The 9,738-nt window shown below is 40.7% G+C and overlaps 1 protein-coding gene across 6 annotated transcripts in view; it reads right to left on the bottom strand.

Annotated features, from left to right (window-relative positions):
• Nucleotides 1-56: 56 nt before the first annotated feature.
• LYN (LYN proto-oncogene, Src family tyrosine kinase) overlaps nt 57-9,738 on the bottom strand; it is a 50,455-nt gene continuing 40,773 nt past the window's right edge. For 5 of the 6 annotated variants that reach the window (XM_042022550.1, XM_042022552.1, XM_042022555.1 and 2 more), the window contains exons 11-13: nt 8,288-8,441; nt 6,779-6,910; nt 57-1,707 (exon numbers count right to left, since the gene is read on the bottom strand). In XM_042022550.1, coding sequence (XP_041878484.1) covers nt 1,505-1,707; nt 6,779-6,910; nt 8,288-8,441 — 489 coding nt within the window. In that variant the 3' untranslated portion in view covers nt 57-1,504. Of the gene's footprint in view, nt 1,708-1,806; nt 1,933-6,778; nt 6,911-8,287; nt 8,442-9,738 lie in introns of all 6 variants that reach the window. The other variant, XM_042022553.1, reaches the window with a different exon arrangement.

Genomic DNA, 9,738 nt, shown 5'->3' with positions numbered 1-9,738 from the left:
CACTGGATAGAACATCAGCTGTTTGTTCTATCTCAAATTACTACCATACAACTTGCTTCAGATTAAGTGTTTATTAAAATTAAAAATCACCATACAATAGAAACTATTTACATATTTAACTGATAGTCTGTTTAAACTGCACAGTTTGACTGAAGGAAGCCACTAGAAAAGAAAAGCCATGAATACTTCTGCTGCTGAACTTCAACTGCAGGCACACTGAAGCTTTATCAGAAAGGTTTTAAGCTTCTGCAAAGTACCATTTGCCTAAATAATTGGGCTGAAGGATGGCAAAGGTGTGTACTGGGTTTCAGTTGTAAGAACCAGTGTCACTTTGAAAAAGAAGTAATCTGTGCTGTGGTTACATTGCAACTGCATGAGCTCATCTGTTTGGGTAAGTAATTTGATAGAACAACTCAATGTAAAGAGATTAGCAAATTGCTTTCACTTTAAGAATTAGATTTGTAATACCGAGCAACAAACTACAGTGTCACTGCAATGTAACTTGATATCCTATTGCATGTTTCCACAAATTGTTTTTGATAGTGCTAGAGCTAGTTTTAGCTTTAAAACAGATTTGAGGTTAGTTGATTAAAGCAGCAAAAATATAAGGAATATTCTTGAATAACCACAGAGGATTAAAAATGAAGACTAAAATATTTTCACTGGTAACAGTTTCAGCAACTGCAATGAAAGTATTAACTTCCTTCAAAATCCTGTGCTTTTCCATGGACTTCAGATGATGACTTTGGCCTTGTGGGAAGCTGAAGGTTGAACACAGTGAGGTGTGCTGCTACGTCTGCAGCCATGTGTGTTCATCTTGCACTTCTGCATGTCTGATGGTTTTGCAATGCTTTGAAAATGATTTTAAATTTAGGGTTTTACAGCAGTAAACCAGAACTTTTTTCAGTGTAAAGAATTACATACATAACCCTTCCTCAAAGGAAACCTTGACACTGTTTTGAAAGTCTTACAAGAGCTGACAGTATGCCTGATACTAATGTGAAACAACAAGGATATAAAAATAATTTTTGCTGTATGCTGTATTTAAAAAATGATTTAAGAACGTCACCATGTCTTAAATCTGTAAGTTCTCCTTTGTGACTTTTTCTTTTGAAAACAGCGTTCAGGCATCCTCTCAACTGTTTTATCAAGGTCTCCTTGTAACATATTGCATGACTAAGATCCTAAGGCGGCCTTGTCAAGCTGTAGCAGGGCATGATTGCTTTCCTTCCTTTTCCTTCCCCACCCCAAAAAGCCTGTTTGCTTTGGGGTGTTTCTACAGATGCAAAACACAAAGCCTTTAAGGAGAACTTGAATCTTTAGAGGAATTATTTTAACCAAATAAAAACATTATTATTTCTCTGCAGCATTATTCTTTCCTTCAGCATTTCAGCTTCCACACTCAGTTAAGACATCTGAATTCATGAAGTAACTGGCTTGAGCAGTCTGTCCTAAAGATAGTCTGTGCCAATGCTCAAGGGCAGTAGAAAAAGTGTTCTTTGTTCTATGGCTGTTGTTGATACTGCCCTTCTGTTGCTGTGTAGAAGTCATCAAGCACACTCTGTAGATAGTCAAATGTTGGCCTCTCTTCTGCTTTGTCTTTCCAGCATGTTTTCATGATATCATAAAGCTCAGCTGGGCAGGTTTCCATGCGTGGCATTCGGTACCCACGCTGAAGAGCAACCATCACATCTGAATTGCTCATACCTTCAACAAAAAAAAAAAAGAAAGATTTGATGAAATTATCTCCATTCCTAGAGAAGTTATTTTTTCTTGGTTTTTTTACTTCACTCTAAAGATACTCACCCACTACTACATGACCCTTGCTACTTGTTAAAGGTAGCTCCTAGCATGAGTTCAAGAAACAAGGTTGAGGTGTGGACCAGCAATGAGGGGCTTGCTCTGAAAATCCTGGTGGGAACATTTCCATTTCTGCAGTTGAGCATCACAACCTCTTTAGTTCCAAGTCTAAAAAGACTCTGGGAAAAATCACAATTCTTGTCTCCAGCAACCATCTCTGTTCTGTTCTTCTGACCAACCCTGCCCCCATTTATTCTGCTTCCTGTGGTGTTTGGATTCCCAGCAAAAGCCTGCCCTGGCACCAGCCTTTGCCTCTAGCTGCAGAAGTTCTGCTCTGCTTGCTGGAGCCCCATCCACCCTGAGATGGAGAGCAGCATCCCTGTTTGATCACATTGCCAGTCACCCCACCCAAAAATTTCAGGTTTTCTTCTACATCAGCTTTTGTGTAAGTGCTGCTGATTGCAAAATACTGGACAGTCACTCATGAAATCATTAATTGTAATAGGCAATTTCCCCTCTTTGTCCTATTCCTGTTATGCAAAACCATCTTGCCAGCTGTGCTGAGCTTTGCTTTTTTTCCCTGCTATGGTTTTCTTTCAGAGGATAAGACCTGTAAGTACCAGCAGTGCATCTTGCATGTCACATGCCAGCTCGTGTCACATGAGAGAGTCTTGCTCTGGACTCCATCCTCTTCCCCCCTTTTTTATTTCCTGTCACCCCTCCCCTCTTTATCAAACCCTTGAGAAACTGGTTCACAGAATAATTTCAACACCTACTCTCAGAAGGTCAGCTACACTAGGGCCAGCTTTTGCTATTTCAGGCTCATCATTTCCTACCCAGAAACCTGCCTTTGGGCTCGTCCCTTCCCCTGCAAATCTAATCAACCTGGTTGCATTACCTTCTCTGGACACAGACTCTTTTCTGTACTCAGTGGCTGCTGTTTGTTCTGATGGCTGGGCATGCAGGAAGCACCTGTGCTTCAGTCCAGAGCCTTGCATTCCCCAGAGAAGGCCTTCCCTTTCGAAAGGGTATCCCAGGCCCCACAGCCACTGGCCGCTCCTCAGGCTAAATGCTCCACGTGGTGCAGTTCTGCCCAAGATTACAGCTCCTCATGGCTTTCTCAGGCCATGCAGCCTCTGGTCAGGTCCATGCAGGACAGTCTCCTGCACACACCAGCCCCCCAGAGGTGGAGGGAGAGCAGCTCTGCTTGGCTGAGAGCAGGCAGGATGGGTCCTGCTCTGAGCAAGGTCAGCAGTGGAGATGCAGATGTGGTGCTCCCCTGAGCCCTTGGTGACTGTGCAGCCGTCGCTGCAGACTGTGCAGACCTCTGTATGTAGTATCTGACTGCTATGGCTGTGATTTAAGCCACTTGGCAGGTAAGGACACATTTGAATTACAACCAAATGACAACTTTATCCAGTATAACTACTTGGATTATTCAAGATGACCATAGTTCATATAGTTGACTTCAGCTCAAGCCTGTTGGCTTTAAGCTTTTCCAAAAATACCCTCAGCCATGTAATCTGAGTCTGGATCAAAGTGCTTACTTTGGGCACATCTTTTGTATTTTCAGTTCCTCTTTGGAAGGAGAAGGGAAGTTTTCCTGAACTAATACTGCGTGTGTGCAGAAAAGAAGTATTTTGAAGTAATGGAAGAGCATGTTGTCACAGAGTAAGGAATTACTGCTATATAGAGACAAATTAAATTCAGGAAGAAAGTCAATAAAGCATTTTATAGAGAACAGTGATCTGACTGCTTGAGCTTAAAGAAATGGATTGTATATAATATATGCAGTAAAACAGTTATTCCTACCATACAAAATATTAGTTAACTGTGCTGCTACATGAAGACTGCTGCTACTGGGCTTTTGTGCAGAATGGGGATGATTTTTTGGGTTTAAGTACTTCATAGGATGGTGCTTAGATCTGTGCTCTGCAGGAAAAATTGTTACATTCTGAATGCTAAGGACAAAGCCTGTGTTTCAGCTACCCTGCAGGAAAACTATCTGTTTAATAACCATTTGAGTTCAGAAGCAAAAAATAAAAATACCCTTATCAGTATCCCATAGTAAATAAATCATGTACATACTTCCATGTGTTTGGGGTTTTATTTAAAACAAAAAGGGTTACCCACAATCCAAGCAGTATTCTCAAAATAGCTCCTTGTCTAACTTTACCTTTTAAAAATTATTTCCATTTTTTCTATTTGTAGCTAAAGAATTACCTGTCTTACCATATCTACATCCTAATCAGTAAAAGAAATATATCCCACATACATATTTATTAAAACCCTCTTGAATGCTAAGTTTTGGTACATGTCTGTTAATTTATGCTGCGGTACCCATTAGGTTTCACAAAGATATGTTTCTTTATGTTAGGGCCTGGGTAATGATGTGAAAATGGTGGTATGGAGGAAGAATCCCGCTGTACAGAAAGGGTCACACCTTGTGAAGAACAGCAGACATAACTGGAATGCAAGTATGGATAATGCCTGTATTGACATGCTAAGTAATCACCCAGAAATTAGGTTTTAACAACCAATTCAACTTATGTGCCCAGAGGATCAGATACTTGTTTCATTTTTCAGAGGTAGTTCCTGAAACTGTAGTTCCACTAATGGCTTTGAGTTTCTCAGGAAGAGAAACAGCTGTTGGAATTTAAGAACAAAGATCACAAAAGCTCCAAGTTTCTTGGCTGGAACTGCTTCCTACCAAGTTGCCTACAGGTATTAGCTACTTGCCAGTTTCAACTCAAACTGGTTTATATGCAGCTATATGCTGAATACTCTGGTTGCTAGAGCTGGTTAATAATTGAAAATAATATTTTGAAGCATTCCCATTAGAACTGAAAAGCCAATTTACTGTTTCTCTCCAGTGGCTACTGGTTACAACCTATCACCAGGTTACTATTGCCATGCTGGGGTAATTTGCCCAAATCTGTCACATCTCTTCATGTAAAGCAGATTGGTCACGCATGTATTTTGCTGTGATTCTGATTCTCAGAATCCACATTCAGTCTAACAGGCTATTTCAATTTATATTTTATTTAAAATAGATACATATCTCCCTTCCATTTTAATGCAAGCAATACCTGCAAACTATTAAAATCTTCCAATATGCAGTCAAGAGCCTTCTGTTTGTAACTGCTGGTCGACGAATGAATCCACAGTGCACGGAGTATTTATGGTGCTCATAAAAATGCTCCCACATTTAAAAAAACATATTGCCCAGACTCCCACCAGAAGAGAGATTTTCCCACAGCAGTGCAGCAGTACCACGTCTGCTGTACAGATTGACTTTGTTCTTAAAATAAAACCATGATACGGTTTATGAAGGTAAAGAGAGAGCAGACTTAGCTGCAGAATTAAGTAGAGGACTGAGTTTTGTATTTTCGTAGTGCTGGTTTCCAGGTGAGCTCGTTGGTTTGCTCAGAGAGGGACAATTTTCTAAGCAGAAATTCTTCAGAAATGATCTTGTGAGCCCAGCTCAGTGCAGGCAACTGTCTGTACACACAGGCAAGTGCTAACAGGGAAAAAAGGTATCTTGACTGTGGGAAGAGCCATGCATTACCTGGCTGCACACAGCTCCCATCTGATCCTTCCTTGGGACATGAGCTGTGTTTGAAAAGGACTTTGAGAGGACCTGCTGTGCTGTCAAGTATTTCATAGCCCTCATCTACAAACTGAGCCAGAGCACCTAGCTGTGCAAGCAGCCCTATCACCTCTTGAAGTTTAACGGGGCTAGTCTTGAGCTTAAGTGTTTTCCTGGCCTAGAACTGTGCCATGAGAATGTCTGTTTGGCTCTGCCTCTTGCATGGGAAGTCACTATGTTCTTCCATAACAGTGTGAAGTTGGCTGCCATCACCTCTTTACCACTGCCTGAGTCGCACAGGTTTTCCTGTTTCCCTGTGTCCAGAGGTGTTCAGCCTACTGTCATTTCAGGGACCCAGGTCTGCCTCTTGACCATCTCTGGAAGTTCAGGATGCAGAATTCCAGCTGCTCAGGAAGTGGTGAAAATGTTTTCACTGTTTAAACAGTAAGAGCTGCTGCTCTGGAAGCACTGGGAAAGCTTTGCTTGCATGAAGTATCTGGTCTCCCTTTCCTGTCAAGATCCCAAGGCTCTTCTCAGAAGTTATTCTGCCTATGAGATGTGCAGCACAGGTGAACATGGCTGTACTTTCCTCATTTGCCCACAGGAGAAGGGAATTTATGACAATTTCCCATAACCTCAGTAAGCTTAAATGAATGCAGTCTGTTGTCCAGAATTAATCATCTATGCCTGAAATGTAACAATTTTATGTGCATAAAAAACCCCTTCGTACAAGGTGTCTCTGTGTGCTGGAAACATTAATATATATTTTGTTTAACAATGTAAAATGAAACATGAAGCACATGACCATCTCACAGCTACCCAATGCAGCTACATTGATGTACCCACCTCTGTGGCCTTGTACCTGACTGTATGGAGCAACAAATAGTAAATATTCCTAGTGGTACCTCAACACTGTGTTAGGATCTGCTTTCATATTTGTTTAGACTAGCTAGCACTGACAAATTATTACAGCCTATTTGCTTGTGAAAACATACTTTCTTAGTATCTTCACATATTATGTTATTAAAACTCCCAGCAGCTTAAACAGCACTGTCAAAACTTGCAGCATTACATCCTTGCCATGAAACTGTGCTTCTGTCCACAAAGCAGGGATGTCATAAATGCAGGGTCTGCATATCCTGTAGTTGTGGCACCTTTAGAATATATCAAAATGATCCATGGTGCCATTAGTCTGTTTGCTAAAATTAACCCTGGAGAGGCATGTGCCTTACACATACAGTGACCAAGTTTTCAAAGCAGTAAAATTACCTGTAAGACATTTTTCCAATCATTGGTGTCACCACTGTCAGATGCTAGCTCTTTCCCTGAATATTTTCTTTGCTTTTTAGCACCAAAGCATAAATAGAGAGTAAAAACACAGGCCCATACCTGGATAAGGAATCTTCCCATATGTGACAATTTCATACAGGAGAATCCCAAATGACCACACATCAGATTTAATAGTGAAAGATCCATAGTTAATTGCCTCTGGTGCTGTCCATTTAATAGGGAATTTTGCACCTAAAAAAGAAAGTAGTCTCAAACAGTCACTTTAATCCATTTCACATTCAGCCATAAGATGCAGAAGCAGTAGCAAAACATACCTTAAAAACTGATATCTTAAATTACTATCTTTCATATCTAACTGATTCCAGAAATTGCCATATAAAAGCAAACCCCTTTCAGTTAAACAAAAACATTCAGGCAGCCTTTGCTGGGAATACTACATTAATTCTTTTGACAATGAGGAGTAATTCAAGCAGAGTGTCTCTAAGCCCATTTTAGCCCGCTCTAACTTTCTGGCACAAAATAGCAGGTGAGCTAGGAAACTTTTCTGATAGCAGAAAACACATCAAAGAAACTTAACATAAAAAATTTATAACCTGAAAAGTTATTTTAATCAATATACAATGTCCAGAGCTAGCTAAACCCCAGAGATACAGGTCTGTATTTCTGAAAACTGCTTAATCAGACCCTTCCCTCTGATCTATGGAATTACTGTAACTCAGTGACTGCTGAATAGCTCATCTTCCTTTAATCTCAACTGTACTCCGTTGTTCTCTTTCTTCTTCATAATTTAGTTGTTCCCCTCTTGCCCTACATTGCCACAGTTTCCATCCAGGCTCTGTGAAAACCTGAGGTGGTGTCTTTAAAAGGACAAGGGGAAAACCAGCCAACAAACCACTCTGGAAAGTTACCCTTATGCATGGAAGCATAAATAAAAACTTTTCACTACAGCCAACAGTGCCCTTCTTGAAAGGATCCTTGACAACTTCAGCAAAACACTCATGGCAAACCCCAGACATTCACCTTTCATAGCATGTTTTCCCTCTTGCCAGTCCTGACCCCGTTACCTCCCATCAGTGTGCTGAGCAGGGACATGACCCAGCCTTCCAATGCCTACATTGCTGCTGAACATGCAAATTACTGCTGCAGCTCCTAAAACACCTCCCAAAGGTAGCCAGTTCTGCTAAAGCTTTTCTTGTTACCAGCAACTACACCTGCTAGGATTTCTTCCTTTCCCTAAGTGAAAGGAGGTCCATATGGCACTTAAGGATGTTAAGAGAATATAAGATCACAGTTTCTTGGCCTTTAATTCTGTGAGATGGAAGCTGTGACTGTGCAATTACTTTGTTCAATGTAGAAAATTGTGTGCAGTTAAGTACTCTCGGTTTGTCTTTGTCTTTCAAATTTATTTAAAATAAACTCATCAAAAAGCCTGGGCAGCCCAGAAAGGTTATTGGTTTCCTTTATTTGTTTTAGAAGTTGTTGGCATTGGAATGCTGTCCCTAGGAAGCTGTTAGGGCACTTTCTGTCCTTGGTGACCATATTTTCTGTTAGACAGCCTCACTGCCTCCCAGAGGCTGAAGCTTTAAAGACAAAGCTAAAGTTACTCACCTTCCCTTGCTGTGTATTCATTGTCTTCGATGACTCTCGCTAGTCCAAAATCAGCAATTTTGCACATCAGTAAGTCCGAAACCAGAACATTCGCTGCTCTCAAATCTCGATGGATATAATTTTTTCTTTCTATGTATGCCATCCCTTCTGCAATCTGTAACCAAAAGAACAGCTACTTTGATATGTCAATACCATACAGCTCCATTAGCAGGTCTGACCCCTCTTTCTTCAAAGGTATCAGCAAAGCCACATTTATTCATTATTGGTGTCTTTGGAGCATTTTTTAGATGGAAGCTAGGAAAGGGAGGATTGCCATGGAAAACCTATGTGCAGATCCAGTCCTGCAAAACTCTGCTTACAGTAGCAGCTCTGAAAGAATTATTTGGGTGAATAACAGCTGGCAGGATTAGATATGTATGAAAGACATTTCCTGAAACAGAATCTTGAATAAAATGTTCTTAAGATTTCTATTAAAATATCCTCTTTCCTAAATTATTAACCAGTTTATTTTCTAAATACTAAGAAAATAGAAGGAATTAATCACTTAGGATATAGGTGTTCTGATGAAGCAGGTACTGATAAAGTGCAGAGAAAGTTAAAAAAACCCAACAGTTTCCTATTTACCCAGAATAGGCCTGGACAATCAGGAAACAATTACTAAGATAGGGGAAACAACTTTATTCTCCTCTACAACAACATGTACCTGTTCATACATGCGGAGTGTTTGGCAACAGCCAGCACTCAGATAGTATCATAAGTAAATATAATCTGCATTTCAGCAGTCCAAATTGATTTCCAAACCAAATTAAAGAGGATTAATATCCTCAAAATATGCACAGGGGATGATTTTTTTCCACACTGCCTTTTTTTTTTCCTGAAGAAAAACATTTTTGTTTTCAGGAAAAAAAAAAAAAATTGAAAGAGTAGTTTCTAAACTCATAGTAATAAAACTGAAGTGTAGACTGTACTCTGTCCAAAATTTAAAAGGAGCTAAGAAAAAAGAAAAAGAAACCCCATGCTTGGGAGCCATTAGTTTTTATCTTCCTTGCCAGCGTGTTGACGGCACATTCCCAGCCAAGGGCCATGGTTCCACCTGTGCCACAGGTACCTCTCTGGGATGTCTGCAGGTGGGTGACAGACCCCTCTTGGCCACATGATTTGGGGAACAGCCAAGCCCTCAGATTTGCCAATGGAGGAGCAGTAAAGCAGTGAGGGCGCTTCACCAGTGCCAGTCCCTGGCACCTTCATCACAGGCTCCTTCCTCTCCACCTCAGGAGCAACAAGTGCACAGATCCCTCCCCAGCACCAGAAGTGCTCCTTTCAGCTGTGCAGTAAAGCAGGCAGGAGCAGCTGACCAAATTTGAAAAGAACATTAACATCACTTCTGCTTATTCGTTTTTTAAAAGTCCCCAAGGGGTACTGCCAGGGCACACACTGCCACCACTTACAAC

This window comes from Corvus kubaryi, unplaced genomic scaffold, assembly GCF_017639235.1.
Source record: "Corvus kubaryi isolate FWS band 111438036 unplaced genomic scaffold, C.kubaryi_AGA036_p1.0 37216, whole genome shotgun sequence".
NCBI classification, from domain to species: domain Eukaryota; kingdom Metazoa; phylum Chordata; class Aves; order Passeriformes; family Corvidae; genus Corvus; species Corvus kubaryi.
Note: the sequence above shows the minus strand (reverse complement) of the source record. Positions and strands in the feature narration are given on the sequence as shown.